We start from the raw sequence: 17,833 nt of genomic DNA, 5'->3' as shown, positions 1-17,833 counted from the left end.
CTCTAGTCACCCCCAAAACCAATTCTTTCTTTGGCCGCCTCTCTTTCCAGTTCTCTGCTGCCAATGACTGGAACGAACTACAAAAATCTCTGAAACTGGAAACACTTATCTCCCTCACTAGCTTTAAGCACCAACTGTCAGAGCAGCTCGCAGATTACTGCACCTGTACTTAGCCCACCTATAATTTAGCCCTATCAACTACCTCTTTCCCAACTGTATTTAATTTATTTATTTATTTTGCTCCTTTGCACCCCATTATTTTTATTTCTACTTTGCACATTCTTCCATTGCAAAACTACCATTCCAGTGTTTTACTTGCTATATTGTATTTACCTTGCCACCAAGGCCTTTTTTGCCTTTACCTCCCTTCTCACCTCATTTGCTCACATTGTATATAGACTTGTTTATACTTTATTATTGACTGTATGTTTGTTTTACTCCATGTGTAACTCTGTGTTGTTGTATCTGTCGAACTGCTTTGCTTTATCTTGGCCAGGTCGCAATTGTAAATGAGAACTTGTTCTCAACTTGCCTACCTGGTTAAATAAAGGTAAAATAAAATAAAATAAAAATAAATAAATAAATACTGAAGCAGAGCATGATCCCCTCCCTTCGGAGACTGGGTCGCGGGGCAGTATTCCAACATGATAACGACCCCAAACACACCTCCAAGACGACCACTGCCTTGCTATAGAAGCTGAGGGTAAAGGTGATAGACTGGCCAAGCATGTCTCCAGACCTAAACCCTATTGAGCATCTGTGGGGCATCCCCAAACGGAAGGTGGAGGAGTGCAAGGTCTCTAACATCCACCAGCTCTGTGATGTTGTCATGGAGGAGTGGAAGAGGACTCCAGTGGCAACCTGTGAAGCTCTGGTGAACTCCATGCCCAAGAGGGTTAAGGCAGTGCTGGAAAATGATGGTGGCCACACAAAATATTGACACCTTGGGCCCAATTTGGACATTTTCACTTACGGGTGTACTCACTTTTGTTGCCAGCGGTTTAGACATTAATGGCTGTGTGATGAGGTATTTTGAGGGGACAGCAAATTTACACTGTTATACAAAGCTGTACACTCACTACATTACATTGTAGCAAAGTGTCATTTCTTCAGTGTTGTCACATGAAAAGATATACTCAAATATTTACAAAAATGTGAGGGGTGTACTCACTTTTGTGATATACTGTGTCTCTATTTTGGTTTCGTCAGGGCGTGAGTTGGGGTGGGCATTCTATGTTTTGTGTTTCTATGATTTTCTATTTCTAGGTTTTGGCCGGGTATGGTTCTCAATAAGGGACAACTGTCTATTGTTGTCTCTGATTGGGAACCATACTTGGGTACCCTTTTTCCCACCTGTGTTTGTGGGAAGTTAACTTTGTTAACATAGCCTTAAGCTTCATGGTTTATTTTGTATTGTTTTGTCGGCGTCACCCAAATAAAAAGGGAATATGTACGCTCACCACGCTACACCTTGGTCCAGTTCTTTCAACAGCCGTGACACTGATGAGGTATAACTGTTGATCTAAGCTCATAAGTTATGTTCTTCAAAAATCAATGGGTACATATCATTTATAAGTCCAAATATGTGTGTATTTGTATTAAGGATCCCCATTTGCTGATGCAAAGGCAGCAGCTACTCTTCCTGGGGTTCAACAACTTAAGGCAGTTATATACACAATTTAAAATGTTACATGACATTACATTTCATAACACGTTACCCAATGTATTTAGTGTGTTCCCTCAGGCAACTACTCCACTATCACATATTTACAATACAACATCCATGTGTACATGTGTGTGTGTGTCGTATGTGTATGTGTGTGCTGTTCCATAATTGCTAAATCTGATTCTACTGCTTGCATCAGTTACCTGATGTGGAATAGTTCCATGTAGCCATGGCTCTATGTAGTACTGTGCACCTCCCATAGTCTGTTCTTGACTTGGGGACTGGGATGAGAACTTTGGTGGCATGTATTGTGGGGTATGTATGGGTGTCCGAGCTGTGTGCTAGCAGTTAAACAGACACCTCAGTGCATTCAGCATGTCAACACTTCTTACAAAAACAAGTAGCGATGAAGTCAATCTCTCCCCCATTATGAGCCATGAGAGATTTACATGCATATTATTAATGTTAGCTCTTTGTGTACATTTAAGGGCTATCCGACCACACGACTGAACAGAAGTCCAGGTGCGACAAAACTAGAGCCTGTAGGACCTGCCTTGTTGATAGTGTTGTTAAAAATGCAGAACAGCGCTTTATTATGGACAGACTTCTCCCCATCTTAGCTACTGTTGTATCAACATGTTTTGACCATGACAGTTTACAATCCAGGGTTACTCCAAGCAGTTTAGTCACCTCAACTTGCTCGATTTCACATTATTTGTTACAAGTTGAAGTTTAGGGTTTGGTGAATGATTTGTCCCAAATACAATTATTTTAGTTTTTGAAATATTTGTCTTATTCCACCCATTCTGAAACGAACTGCAGCTCTTTGTTAAGTGTTGCAGTCATTTCACTTTCTGTGGTAGCTGACGTATATAGTGTTGAGTCATCCGCATACAGTGCCTTGCGAAAGTATTCAGCCCCCTTGAACTTTGCGACCTTTTGCCACATTTCAGGCTTCAAACATAAAGATATAAAACTGTATTTTTTTGTGAAGAATCAACAACAAGTGGGACACAATCATGAAGTGGAACGACATTTATTGGATATTTCAAACTTTTTTAACAAATCAAAAACTGAAAAATTGGGCGTGCAAAATTATTCAGCCCCCTTAAGTTAATACTTTGTAGCGCCACCTTTTGCTGCGATTACAGCTGTAAGTCGCTTGGGGTATGTCTCTATCAGTTTTGCACATCGAGAGACTGACATTTTTTCCCATTCCTCCTTGCAAAACAGCTCGAGCTCAGTGAGGTTGGATGGAGAGTATTTGTGAACAGCAGTTTTCAGTTCTTTCCACAGATTCTCGATTGGATTCAGGTCTGGACTTTGACTTGGCCATTCTAACACCTGGATATGTTTATTTTTGAACCATTCCATTGTAGATTTTGCTTTATGTTTTGGATCATTGTCTTGTTGGAAGACAAATCTCCGTCCCAGTCTCAGGTCTTTTGCAGACTCCATCAGGTTTTCTTCCAGAATGGTCCTGTATTTGGCTCCATCCATCTTCCCATCAATTTTAACCATCTTCCCTGTCCCTGCTGAAGAAAAGCAGGCCCAAACCATGATGCTGCCACCACCATGTTTGACAGTGGGGATGGTGTGTTCAGGGTGATGAGCTGTGTTGCTTTTAGGCCAAACATAACGTTTTGCATTGTTGCCAAAAAGTTCAATTTTGGTTTCATCTGACCAGAGCACCTTCTTCCACATGTTTGGTGTGTCTCCCAGGTGGCTTGGGGCAAACTTTGAACGACACTTTTTATGGATATCTTTAAGAAATGGCTTTCTTCTTGCCACTCTTCCATAAAGGCCAGATTTGTGCAATATACGACTGATTGTTGTCCTATGGACAGAGTCTCCCACCTCAGCTGTAGATCTCTGCAGTTCATCCAGAGTGATCATGGGCCTCTTGGCTGCATCTCTGATCAGTCTTCTCCTTGTATGAGCTGAAAGTTTAGAGGGACGGCCAGGTCTTGGTAGATTTGCAGTGGTCTGATACTCCTTCCATTTCAATATTATCGCTTGCACAGTGCTCCTTGGGATGTTTAAAGCTTGGGAAATCTTTTTGTATCCAAATCCGGCTTAAAACTTCTTCACAACAGTATCTCGGACCTGCCTGGTGTGTTCCTTGTTCTTCATGATGCTCTCTGCGCTTTTAACGGACCTCTGAGACTATCACAGTGCAGGTGCATTTATACGGAGACTTGATTACACACAGGTGGATTGTATTTATCATCATTAGTCATTTAGGTCAACATTGGATCATTCAGAGATCCTCACTGAACTTCTGGAGAGAGTTTGCTGCACTGAAAGTAAAGGGGCTGAATAATTTTGCACGCCCAATTTTTCAGTTTTTGATTTGTTAAAAAAGTTTGAAATATCCAATAAATGTCGTTCCACTTCATGATTGTGTCCCACTTGTTGTTTATGTTTGAAGCCTGAAATGTGGCAAAAGGTCACAAAGTTCAAGGGGGCCGAATACTTTCGCAAGGCACTGTACATAGACACACTGGCTTTACTCAAGGCCAGTGGCATATCATTAGTAAAGACTGAAAAAAGTAAGGGGCCTAGAACGCTGCCCTGGGGAATTGCTGATTCTACCTGGATTATATTGGAGAGGCTTCCATTAAAGAACACCCTCTGTGTTCTGTTAGACAGGTAACTCTTTATCCATAATATAGCAGGGGGTGTAAAGCCATAACACATACTTTTTTTCCATCAGCAGACTATGATTGATAATGTCAAAAGCAGCACTCAAATCTACCAAAACAGCCCCCACAAACCTTTTTATCATCAATTTCTCTCAGCCAACCATCAGTCATTTGTGTAAGTGCCGTGCTTGTTGAATATCCTTCCCTATAAGTGTGCTGAAAGTCTGTTGTCAATTTCTTTACAGTAAAATAGCATTGTATCTGGTCAAACACCATTTTTCCCAAAAGTTTACTAAGGGTTGGTAACAGGCTGATTGTTCGACTATTTGAGCCAGTAAAGGGGCTTTACTATTTTGGCATAGTGAAATGACTTTTGCTTCCCTCCAGGCCTGAGGACTCATGGTCTCTAGTAGGCTTAGATTGAAGATTTGGGAAATAGGAGTGGCAATATCGTCCACTATTATCCTCAGTAATTTCCCATCCATGTTGTCATACTTGGCTTGTCATTGTTGATAGAAAACAATATTTTTTTTCACCTCTTCCACACTCACTTTACATAATTCAAAATGACAACGCTTGTCAATGCTTAGCAACTGCAGATTTCCCCTTTAAGTAATTACCCAGCTATTTGTAGATATTGTAAGAATTTAGCTCAGGTGAAAGGGTCACGTTTCGACCAAGGTGTCATGACTGTCTCCTCAGCGCCTTGAGGGCTTTTCCTTTGTTTTGTAACCCGCTTGACTAGCGCTGGGATTATTCACTAAGTAAATCATCACTGTTCATCCTTTAATCCTGTGAGTCTCCCTGATGCCTTGGGTCCTCTTTTGTTATTAAGAATGGACTATCTTAATAGCGCTTTCTTTGCTTCCATTATACCCCTGTGTGTGTGTGCGTGTGCGCGTGCGTGCGTCATAAAGGATACTTGTAATTATGAGGAAGATTAGGAATCACCCAGGGCGTTCCTCTAACACAGAGCAGAACACAATTATCTCCCTCATCTATTGTGTTGAGAGATAAAGAGCCCTCCGCAACCAGGGCATACACTTTCTCTAAGGCACCTCTCTACATGACTCTTTCTGACTTCAAGGTCTCATTATACCCTATTAACAGCCGTGTGAATGAACACACACCCTACCATGCTTTATTTTATTTTTTACCCAACTTATTTAGCGCTTGCCCCTCCTATTTCAGCTGTTTTCCTTTCCAGGAAGTCCACTCCATCACTCTGTCCTTATTATGTCCTTGTTTACCATATATATTAACAGTCTGTTCTACATCTTCAAGATAGCCTGTTTTATAAGGTCTTCATGTTTTTATTCATGTTTTAACACTAAAAATAGGACTCATTGAAGTTGTCGCTTTGGAGATGAAAAGGGGGGCGACTGTCCTTGTTATAAAGGTGATGTAACCAGGCATAATTGATAGCCTATGTGCGTTTTTGGTCATGTATGCATCTTGCGTGTGTTGTGTGGCCTTGTGTTTGAGTGGTTTTATACTGTTTTTAATTGTGTAATCAGAAAATATATATATTTAGTTAGTGTATCGTGTAAGTTCAGTCTGTGGTGGTGATAACGATGTGTGTGGATCTGGTTTGTTTTCTCCATAGGACACATACAGTGGGGAGAAGTATTGGATACACTGCCGATTGTGCAGGTTTTCCCTACTTACAAAGCATGTACAGGTCTGTAATTTTTGTCATAGGTATACTTCAACTGTGCGAGACGGAATCTAAAACAAAAATCAAGAAAATCATATTGTATGATTTTTAAGTAATTAATTTGCATTTGACGATTGGTCGATGTCAGAGAAGCCGGCTTCGAGGGCATTATCACTTTTATACAACAGGTTACCAAAATATTCAAATAATGATTGACATATTTTCATTAAAAACATTATTTGGATTAATTTATTCATACCAAACTCAGCAACAACAAAAAAAATCCTCTCACTGTCAACTGCGTTTATTTTCAGCAAACTTAACATGTGTAAATATTTGTATGAACATAAGATTCATCAACTGAGACATAAACTGAACAAGTTCCACAGACATGTGACTAACAGAAATTTAATAATGTGTCCCTGAACAAAGGGGGGTAAAAATGTAACCGTCAGTATCTGGTATCTGGTGTGGCCACCAGCTGCATTAAGTACTGCAGTGCATCTCCTCCTCATGGACTGCACCAGATTTGCCAGATCTTGCTGAGAGATGTTACCCCACTCTTCCACCAAGGCACCTGCATGTTCCCGGACATTTCTTGGGGGAATGACCCCAGCCCTCACCCTCCGATCCAACAGATCCCAGACGTGCTCAATCAGATTGAGATCCAGGCTCTTTCCTGGCCATGGCAGAACACTGACATTCCTGTCTTGCAGGAAATCACACACAGAACGAGCAGTGTGGCTGGTGGCATTGTCATGATGGAGGGTCATGTCAAGGTGGAGTCTGCAGGAAGGGTACCACATGTGGAGGAGGATGTCTTCCCTGTAACAAACAGCGTTGAGATTGACTGCAATGACAACAAGCTTAGTCCGATGATGCTGTGATACACCGCCCCAGACCATGACGGACCCTCCACCTCCAAATCGATCTCACTCCAGAGTACAGGCCTCGTTTGTAACACTCATTCCTTCGACGATAAACGTGAATCCGACCATCACCCCTGGTAAGACAAAACTGCGACTCGTCAGTGAAGAGCACTTTTTGCCAATCCTGTCTAGTCCAGCAACGGTGGGTTTGTGCCCATAGGTGATGTTGTTGCCAGTGATGTCTGATGAGGACCTGCCTTTACAACAGGCCTACAAGCCCTCAGTCCAGCATCTTTCAGCCTATTGCGGACAGGCTGAGCACTGATGGAGGGATTGTGCGCTCCTGGTGTTGTTGTTGCCATCTTGTACCTGTCCCGCAGGTGTGATGTTCGGAGATACCGATCCTGCGCAGGTGTTGTTACACGTGGTCTGCCACTGTGAGGACGATCAGCTGTCCGTCCTGTCTCCCTGTAGCGCTGTATTAGGCGTCTCACAGTACGGACATGGCAATTTATTGCCCTGGCCACATCTGCAGTCCTCATGCCCCCTTGCAGAATTTGTTTTTATTTGTTTTATTTCTCCTTTATTTAACCAGGTAGGCTAGTTGAGAACAAGTTCTCATTTACAACTGTGACCTGGCCAAGATAAAGCAAAGAAGTGGGACACAAACAACAACACAGTTACACATGGAATACACAAACATACAGTCAATAACACAGTAGGAAAATAGTCTATATACAGTGTGTGCAAATAAGGTAATTTAAGGGAGGTAAGGCAATAAATTGGCCATTGTGGCGAAATAATGACAATTTAGCAATAAACACTTGAGTGATAGAAGTGCAGAAGATGAATTTGCAAGTAGAGATACTGGAGTGCAAAGGAGCAAAAAAATAAATGGCAGTATGGGGATGAGGTAGTTGGATCGGCTATTTACAGATGGGCTATGTACAGGTGCAGTGATCTGTGAGCTGCTCTGACAGCTGGTGCTTAAAGTTAGTGAGGGAGATATGAGTCTCCAGCTTCAGTGATTTTTGCAATTCGCTCCAGTCATTCGCAGCAGAGAACTGTAAGGAAAGACGACCAAAGGAGGAATTGGCTTTGGGGTGACCAGTGAGATATACCTGCTGGAGCGCGTGCTACGGGTGGGTGCTGCTATGGTGACCAGTGAGCTGAGATAAGGCAGGGCTTTACCTAGCAAAGACTTATAGATGACCTGGAGCGAGTGGGTTTTGCAATGAATATGAAGCGAGCGCCAGCCAACAAGCGCATACAGGTCGCAGTGGTGGGTAGTATATGGTGCTTTGGTGACATGCCTAAGGCACTTTCCCGCAGATGAGCAGGGACCCTGGGCATCTTTCTTTTGGTGTTTTTCAGAGTCAATAGAAAGGCCTTTTTAGGGTCCTAAGTTTTCATAACTGTGACCTTAATTGCCTACCGTCTGTAAGCTGTTAGTGTTTTAACGACTGTTCCACAGGTGCATGTTCATTCATTTGTTATGGTTCATTGAACAAGCATGGGAAACAGTATTTAAACCCTTTCAAATGAAGATCTGTGACGTTATTTGGATTTTTACAAATTCTCTTTGAAAGCCAGGGTCCTGAAAAAGGGACGTTTATTTTTTTGCTGAGTTTATTTCATCCTTCCACAAGATATAGTCCCGACATAAATCTAGGGTCTCTACCCAAGGCGGCTGGTCGTTCGTTCGGTTGCCAGAGAAACGTTCTAAATATTCCATGGTCAAACGTTCTAAATGTTCCATGGTCATACTAACAAGCAAACGTTCTTAACCCTTGCTTGTTAGCTAGCCAACTACGGCTAACTTACAGTCACGTGTTTGGGGATTTTCCAGTTCTTTGGGGCAGTGATGCAACCAGTCAGGATGCTCTCGATGTTGCAGCTGTAGAACCTTTTGAGGATTTGAAGACCCATGCCAAATCTTTTTAGTTTCCTGAGGGGGAATAGGCTTTGTCGTGCACTCTTCACAACTGTCTTGGTGTGTTTGAACCATTCTAGTTTGTTGGTGATGTGGACACCAAGGAACTTGAAGCTCTCAACCTGCTCCGCTACAGCCCCGTCGATGAGAATGGGGCGTGCTTGGTCCTCCTTTTCCTGTAGTCCACAATCATCTGGGCGTAAATAACTCAGAAGTGAGACTGAAAGATAATGGTGGCATAAGGCTAGATTGTATTAATCATTTACATGAAGTGGAGTGACTATGTTATGTAAGGGTATAACTGTATAAAAGGAGAGTGCTGAGACTGGAAAGATTAGTTGGCCCATGGGTCAGCTTGGCTTGTTACTTTGTAATAAAGTCTATTTGAATTCACAAGTTCCGGTATCTGAGAAGTATTATTGGCCGAATATTTCCACGACACGTGCAGCCAGAATAACAGCATAGTAGCTGCATTTTGTTGTTTTCTGGTTACATTTATTTGTACACATCCATAACAATGAGCTAATGATGTGCGATTTCGCCTGGCAAAGAAAATGTGTTCTCTCGTCAGGACACTGTTGTTCAGAGGAGCTAGCCAACAACACAGCTAACACAATCACTTCAAACTGAAGCTGGAAAGACTGCAAACTAGCTGCACTATTCTATTGATATTTCTTTGTATATATCCATAAAAATGATGTAAGCTGATTCATGATTTCGACTGGCTGAGAAATGCTGACTGCCTTTCTTTTTCGTCCTGACTCCCGACACGTTCGTTACTATGGGATGGCAGTAGATCAGATTTGAATATTGAAACAACGTTGCAAATGCCGGAGAGACAGACTGCAAGGTTTATACAAATCTCTGCAGTTGAAAACTCAATTTTAGTCTAAAAGAAATGTGAGATAATGTCTAGATGCCTTTTATAGTGGAGATCAAGTTTATATAGTGCCTGGCTGGGCTGATGAGACAGATGATTGCGCAGTCAGATGAAACAGAATAGATAGGCATTTTAACGTCATAGATTTAGCCGGTGGTAACTTGTGGAATAGACATTGGTTAAAACAGCATTCAAGCCAATCAGTATTCAGGGTTAGACCCATCCGTTGTACTAGGGTCAATAGAAGGGTCTCCAGAGTCCAAACAGAGTTTGTAGAAGCTTTTGTGTGGATTGGTTAGAGCAACCATCAGATCAACATGTACTCACTTTGTGTGCAACCTGGGTTGTGTGATCGATTGGTTATCACTTAGGAACAACTCATGCACCATTGGAAGATTGCAGAAGGATCTATCCATCCATTAGATTACGTCAGCATTTTACATGCAGGGATAGTTTGAGATTGTGGGCCATTGGGGTGTCCAATGCCGGTCCTGAAGAGCTACTGAATGTTGTTTTAGCCCAGGACTGGTGTGTTAGTGTTGGGATGGTGCAAAGCCCTGTAGTAGGCCTTCAGTGACAGGTACTGAGAGACTAGTCAGGATTGAGGGAAAGATGAACGGAGCAAAGTACAGAGAGGTCCTTGATGAAAGCCTGCTCCAGAGCACTCAGGACCTCCGGCTGGGGGCGAAGGTTCACCTTATAACAGGATAACGACCCTAAGCACACAGCCAAGACAACGCAGGTGTGGTTTCGGGACAAGCCTCTGAATATCCTTGAGTTGCCCAGCCAGAGCCCGGACTTGAACCCGATCAAACATCTCTGAAGAGACCGGAAAATAGCTGTGCAGCAACGCTCCTCATCCAACCTGACAGAGCTTGAGAGGATCTGCAGAGAAGAAAGGGAGAAACTTCCCAAATGCAGGTATGCCAAGCGTCATACCCAAAAAGACTCGAGGCTGTAATCATTGCCAAAGGTGCTTCAACACAGTACTGCGTAAATTGTCTGAATGCTTATGTAAATGTGATATTTCAGTTTTTTTATATATAAATTAGCAAACATTTCTAAAAGCCAATTTTTGCTTTGTCATTATGGGGTATTGTGTGTAGATGATTTTTTAAATTACATTTTAGAATAAGGCTGTATCATAACTTAATGTGAAAGTCAAGGGGTCTCAATACTTTCTGAAGGCACCGTATAGCAAACGTATTCCCAGTGCAGTTTCACTTTGACTGCTATACAAACTCTGTGTATTGCGTTTTTCTTTTGCCTCTGGGAGTTTCCTGTACAGTGTGTAGAGCGGTAAGAATAGTCTGCCTCGCGTTGAAATGGTGGTTTTATGTCTGTTGCATTTCCTGGCCATCAAGCTGTCCATATAATCAAGGAGGACTTTTACAGAATTGCAGGTACAGTAGGCTGTGGTCAATGGAATTCCAACAATGACATCACCAGAGGTGCAATAAAAGTGAAAGTGTTGTTTCTAATCAGCCATGTGTGTGAGCTAGGCCTATTAGACATTGGAATTGTGTCACTTCACTTGGCCAAGCTCTGTCTGAAATTTTCTGCCAGGTTCTCTCTGTTTTTTTTTCCCAACGGTGGATGATTTACTTTTTGTTGGTTAAATACGTGAACATATTCATTGTGTTTTTTCAGTTGTTTCTTGTTCTCGATAGAGCCCAATATCTTTTAACTCCACATCTATCTTTTTTTCTGTCATCGACATGAGGACTTTTTTCAATGTTGCGTGCACGCGCCATTTGACAGGTCATCTGCGCTTTGCTTAGCCTATTAATTTAATCGAGAAGCAGCCGCTCTGGAGCCAAGACTCCCTCATCTGGTTAAGACAAGATGGATATGTTCAGGAAATCCTGAATTTGTTCAACCATCTTTCTGGAATACCCATCTGGTGTCCTATGGAGCTGTGTGTGTGTGTGTGTGTGTGTGTGCGTGCGTGCGCACACCAGCGCTCGTCCAATCCCAACAGTCGATGTTGCTAATCCCCCAATCCCCAGAATATGATGTTCTCTGCTTACGTATATTAAATACTCTGGTGTACACAGATCACAATAGACTTTGCATCAGATGGCGAACAACAGATTCTGGAGGAAATCCTGTGAAGACATCTTTTTTTCTATTGACTTTAAAAACAAATGCCAAATGGCACTAGCATGTTAGATCAGTAAAACAAATGTTTTCCTAATCTGTTCAACTCTGAGTGGTTGTTTTGGACGCAGTACCGGGTCCAGCGTGTTTGGGTGGAACCCCACCATTCCAAAAATGTTTTCTAGAAAATATAAAGTGACATATCATTTGAAAGCTGCAGGACTTTTCTTTAAAAATCTCACTCATATCTTACTGCTGGCAATGTCATGATAGGAAAAGGGAATGGTAAAAGAAGTTTGGAGTTTCTTCACCTGTCTGGGTCTTGTATACAGTACCAGTCAAAAGTTTGGACACACCGACTCATTCCAGGGTTTTTCTTAAGTTTTACTATTTGAAGACATGAAAACTATGAAATAACACATTTTGGCCTGTTGTATCTCAGGCTCTGTAGTAGTCACATTATCCTTTATTAGAATCCCACAGTTCTTACCTTTTCTCTCAGTACTAAGCATGTGTTTGTAGAACTTATAGTTTTGAAACCAAAATGTATGTTATGAGAGTAGTATACAATATTGTGCGTCATTTGGAAAATGCCATCAGAGTTTAAGATGTTTTATCCTGACTTAATGATCTGATCGTGTGTGCCTGTCTTTAATGCTCTGTAAACAGGTTCAGAAAGGGTATGAATCTTGTGCCTGGTGGTTTTAATCCTCCATATACACCATATCCATTCCGTATTTGACTAGTCTGATGAAGATAAGCCATAGAGCCTGTAGTTTTACACTCAACTCTGACTTCCAGTATATTTGGTTACATTGGTTTACTTCATGGTCTGCTCTTCACCTGGTATTAGAAATGTACTGTAAAATGGTTAATTACATGACAATAACTTATGAATGACTTAATATCCTCAACCTATCCAGTTGTTTCATCAGTACATTAGGGTAGCCCTATGACACTAACCATAACCCCCCTCGTTTGTCCTGTGCCATGGTAGGATTTGTGTACTTCTAATCTCACCCCTCTATTTCCTCTCCCTGTGCCCACAGGAAGGAGTGGAGGTGAGGGTGACACGCATCTTTAACACCTTTGGCTCCCAGATGCACATGAACGATGGCCGCGTGGTCAGAAACTTCATACTGCAGGCTCTACAGGGAGAGGCCCTCACCGTACGTCCACTACTACTAGCACGGTTACTATCTCGCTCACTCTCACTTTTCCTCTGACGCTACTGGTCCCTCACCGATATTTCTGCTCTCACACACTCTACCCTTTTTAGTGTTACTATCACTTCTCAACAACTCGCTCACTCTCACTCATTTTTTTCTGGGCAGTCTGACAGATGGACAGACTGACTTGAATCTCTCTCCCTCCCTCTATGATTCAGCATCTACTACTTTTCTCTGCACATGGTGGACATGACAAAAACATTCTTATTAAGTTTAATTTCACCTTATTTTTTATAGGTGTATGGTAGCGGATCCCAGACGAGGGCTTTCCAATATGTGAGCTAAGCCTGACTGAACACACTTCACACCATGCCTGGGTTCATGTGTATTTCCATTGGAAGTAGGCTACTTGAAAGTATTTTCAATCATTTCCTAGAAGTAGCCTACTATTTGCAAGTATTTTCAAATATTTATTTCAAATACAGTACCTGAGTTGAATGCATGTGAGTATTTTCAGATACATGCCAATACTTTCCAACTATATTTCCACATACAGTACATTCCAATATTCAACTACTTGTCTTTTCAAATGAAAAAAAAATATCTGAATACTTCGAAATGTAGTAATGAATGAAGTAATTTAAATATTTGAAATGGTATTTGAACGTTTCACACACACACATTGTTCGTCTCTAATTTGCTCTCCATCTTTGCTCTCCGTTTGTGTCTGTGAATCTCTGCATGCTGTTTCTGTGAATGTATTTGACAGATGGCATAAGAATTGTTTATTCAAGTTCTGTATTTAGTGGATAAAGGCGGAAGACAGACTGCCCACTGAGTAGCTTAAAGGGCACTTTCTCTTGAAGAAACAAAATGTTGCTCAGTAGAAAAGGGTGTTTGTCTGTAAGGGAAAAATTGTGGCAGTATGTGTTAGTGTTATTTTATTATGTGCTCTATAGGCCCAGACCTTTAAGCATGCTCTCTCCTCTAAGGAAGTGTTGGATAACCATGGAGGGAATCATCCCCAAGCTTTGATGGGCTTATTAATGCTTTCTAGGAATGAAGGTCAAGGTATTTCTAACGCAGACCCGGCCTTGGGTGGAGGGGCGTAGGGGTCTGGATATGCCGACGTAGTAACGCTCGCAAGAATCTGGAGGCAATGGACATGCGGCTGGCTGGTCATGTGAGCTCTGGCCACGAGTGTTTGGAGGGGAAAAAATAAGTTAGATTTGCTTTACTTACAAAGGTCATGGAATACAATACTAACACCCCCGCTATCTCTCTCTTTTCATCACAAATACACCACCTCATCCACATCCTCAGTCTTCAAAGAGGTTTTGCCGATTGCTGTGCTTGTGTGTGAGAATGATTTTGGGGGGATAATTTAATTAGGCCTGCTTTCATCGACGGTGCCATCTGATCATCTCACAACACAACACACACACACATGCAGAGGCAGATGGGTATTTGAAGCTCTCCTATCTCCTCTGAGCAAACATTACCTGCAACCTGAATGGCTTTAATTAGGCTTGCATAAACAGTGGGGGAGCTAGGACCTTCACGTGACCTCTCTTCTAAGTTTCCTCTTCTCTCATCCACTTCCTAAGACTTTGCTAAATTACTTCCATAGTCTGTGAATCAGCACATTTTGTGGATTTGGTCGGAACCAACCAAAACTCGATCTACCCTCTTGAGTTCCGTTCACAGGTCAAGACACAGGTTGATATTTTATTCCTCTAAAATAACACAGGAACTGCACTAAATAGCCTTAACATTTTTTAAAAAGGGATGCAGCAATTGTTCAAAAGGTGTTATTGAATAAAATGACCATCAACATCAGTCATGTTCCATCTTTTGGAAAAGCATGATATAGTCACCCACCGTTACTACACATGACTGACTTTCCTCACAGACCTACCTTATCTTACCACAGACTTACCTCATACACTTACCACAGACTTACCCCATACACATAATTCACAGACTTAACTCACAGACCTATCTCATAAACATGCCTCACAGACTTACCCCACTCAGACATACACTATAAAGTCAGCAAAAAAAGAAACATCCCTTTTTCAAGACCCTTTTCTTTCAAAGATAATTCTTAAAAATCCAAATATCTTCATTGTAAAGGGTTTAAACACTGTTTCCCATGAACAATGACTGAACATGCACCTGTGGAACGGTCGTTAAGACACTAACAGCTTACAGACGGTAAGCAATTAAGGCCACAGTTATGAAAACTCAGGACACTAAAGAGGTCTTTCTACTGACTCTGAAAAATACCAAAAGAAAGATGCCCAGGGTCCTTGCTCATCTCCGTGAACTTGCCTTAGGCATGCTGCAAGTAGGAATGAGGACTGTAGATGTGGCCACGGCAATAAATTGCAATGTCTGTACTGTGAGACGCCTAAGACAGCGCCACAGGGAGACAGGACGGACAGCTGATCGTCCTCACAGTGGCAGACCACGTGGAACAATACCTGCACAGGATCGGTACATCCGAACATCACACCTGCGGGACAGGTACAGGATGGCAACACCAGGAATGCTCAGACTGTCTGCAATAGGCTGAGAGAGGCTGGACTGCGGGCTTGCAGGCCTGTGGTAAGGCAGGTCCTCACCAGACATCACCGGCAACAACGTTGTCTTTGGGCACAAACCCACCGTCGCTGGACCAGAAAGGACTGGCAAAAAGTGCTCTTCACTGATGAGTGGCGGTTTTGTCTCATCATGGGTGATGGTCGGATTTGCGCTTATCTTCGAAGGAATAAGCGTTACACCGAGGACTGTAGTATGGAGCGGGATCGATTTGGAGGTGGAGGGTCCGTCATAGTCTGGGGCGGTGTGTCACAGCATCTCAACGCTGTGAGTTACAGGGAAGACATCCTTCTCCCTCATGTGGTACCCTTCCTGTAGGCTCATCCTGACATGACCCTCCAGCATGACAATGCCACCAGCCATACTGCCCGTTCTGTTCGTGATTTCCTGCAAGACAGGAATGTTAGTGTTCTGTCATGGCCAGCGAAGAGCCCGGATCTCAATCCCATTGAGCACGTCTGGGACCTGTTGGATCGGAAGGTGAGGGCTAGGGCCATTCCCCCCAGAAATGTCTGGGAACTTGCAGGTGCCTTGGTGGAAGAGTGGGGTAACATCTCTCAGCAAGAACTGGCACATCTGGTGCAGTCCATGAGGAGGAGATGCACTGCAGTACTTAATGCAGCCGGTGGCCACACCAGATACTGACTGTTACTTTTGATTTTGACCCCCCCCCCCCCCCCCCCCCTTTGTTCAGGGACACATCCAATTTCTGTTAGTCACATGTCTGTGGAACTTGTTCAGTTTATGTCTCAGTTGTTGAGTCTTGTTATGTTCATACAAATATTTACACATGTTAAGTTGAAAATAAATGCATTTGACAGAGAGGATGTTTCTTTTTTTGCTTGCGCAGTGCCAAGCGTCGGCTGGAATGGTGTAAAGCTTGCCGCCAATGGACTCTGGAGCAGTGGAAACGCTTTCTCTTGAGTGATGAATTACTGTTCACCATCTTTCAGGCTGATGGATGAATCTGGGTTTGGCGGATGCCAGGAGAACACTACTTGCCCCAATGGTCCAGCACCTCTTCAACCTCAGGAGGCTGAAGAAATTTGGCTTGTCACCAAAAACACTCACAAACTTTTACAGATGCACAATCGAGAGCATCCTGTCGGGCTGTATATGCCGCCTGGAACGGCAACTGCTCCGCCCACAACTGTAAGGCTCTCCAGAGGGTGGTGAGGTCTGCACAACGCATCACCGGGGGCAAACTACCTTCCCTCCTGGACACCTACACCACCCGATGTCACAGGAAGGCCAAAAAGATCATCAAGGACAATAACCACCCGAGCCACTGCCTGTTCACCCCGTTATCCTCCAGAAGGCGAGGTCAGTAGAGGTGCATCAAAGCTGGGACCGAGAGACTGAAAAGCAGCTTCTATCTCAAGGCCATCAGACTGTTAAATCACTGTTAAATCACTAACATTGAGTGGCTGCTGCCAACATACTGACTCAAAACTTTAGCCACTTTAATAATAAAAAAATTGGATGTAATAAATGTATCACTCGTCACTTTGTACAATGCCACTTTAAATAATGTTTACATACCCTACATTACCCATCCCCTATGTATATACTGTACTCTATACCATCTACTGCATCTTGCCTATGCCGTTCGGCCATCGCTCATCCATATATTTCTATGTACATATTCTTATTCATTCCTTTGTTGTTGTGAAATTGTTAGATGACTTGTTAGATATTACTGCATGGTCGGAACTAAAAGCACAAGCATTTCGCTACACTCGCATTAACATCTGCTAACCATGTGTATGTGACCAATAAAATTTGATTTGATTTGCATAGTGCCAACTGTAATGTTTGTTGATTTTCATGGTTCGGGCTAGGCTCCTTAGTTCTAGTGAAGAGAAATCTTAACGCAACAGCATACAATGACATTGCAGAGGTTCCAACTTTGTTGCAACAGTTTGGGGAAGGACCTTTCCTGTTTCAGCATGTCAATGCCCCTGTGCACAAAGCGAGGTCCATACAGAAATGTTTTTTGTTGAGATCGGTGTGGAAGAACTTGACTGGCCTGCACAGAACCCTGACCTCAACTCCATCAAACACCTTTCGGGATTGAACGGCTACTGAGCCTATCCCACGTTGAGGACATCATCACCACCTCCTCTCTGTCTAGCAGTAAGTCAAGACAGCAGACCTCTCATCACTTTCCAGGGTGCATTTCACCCACACGGCCGAGGCCTCAGAGGGCCGGAGGGAGACAACGACAACTCCGATACTTTAGCACCTGACCGAGCTGATTCGGTTGAGGTGATGTCACTCATATCTCTTCTCAGTGGAACAATTGACACC

At 42.8% G+C, this 17,833-nt stretch overlaps 1 protein-coding gene across 1 annotated transcript in view; it reads left to right on the top strand.

Annotated features, from left to right (window-relative positions):
- Positions 1–17,833, top strand: part of LOC110502043 (UDP-glucuronic acid decarboxylase 1-like) — a 44,899-nt gene that overhangs the window by 19,270 nt on the left and 7,796 nt on the right. Inside the window, 2 exon segments of the mRNA XM_090216398.1 lie at positions 12,800–12,919; positions 13,217–13,319. Coding sequence (XP_090072524.1) covers positions 12,800–12,919; positions 13,217–13,319 — 223 coding nt within the window.

This window comes from Oncorhynchus mykiss, chromosome 22 (assembly GCF_057628025.1).
Source record: "Oncorhynchus mykiss isolate SJ-2025 chromosome 22, ASM5762802v1, whole genome shotgun sequence".
NCBI lineage: Eukaryota > Metazoa > Chordata > Actinopteri > Salmoniformes > Salmonidae > Oncorhynchus > Oncorhynchus mykiss.
Note: the sequence above shows the minus strand (reverse complement) of the source record. Positions and strands in the feature narration are given on the sequence as shown.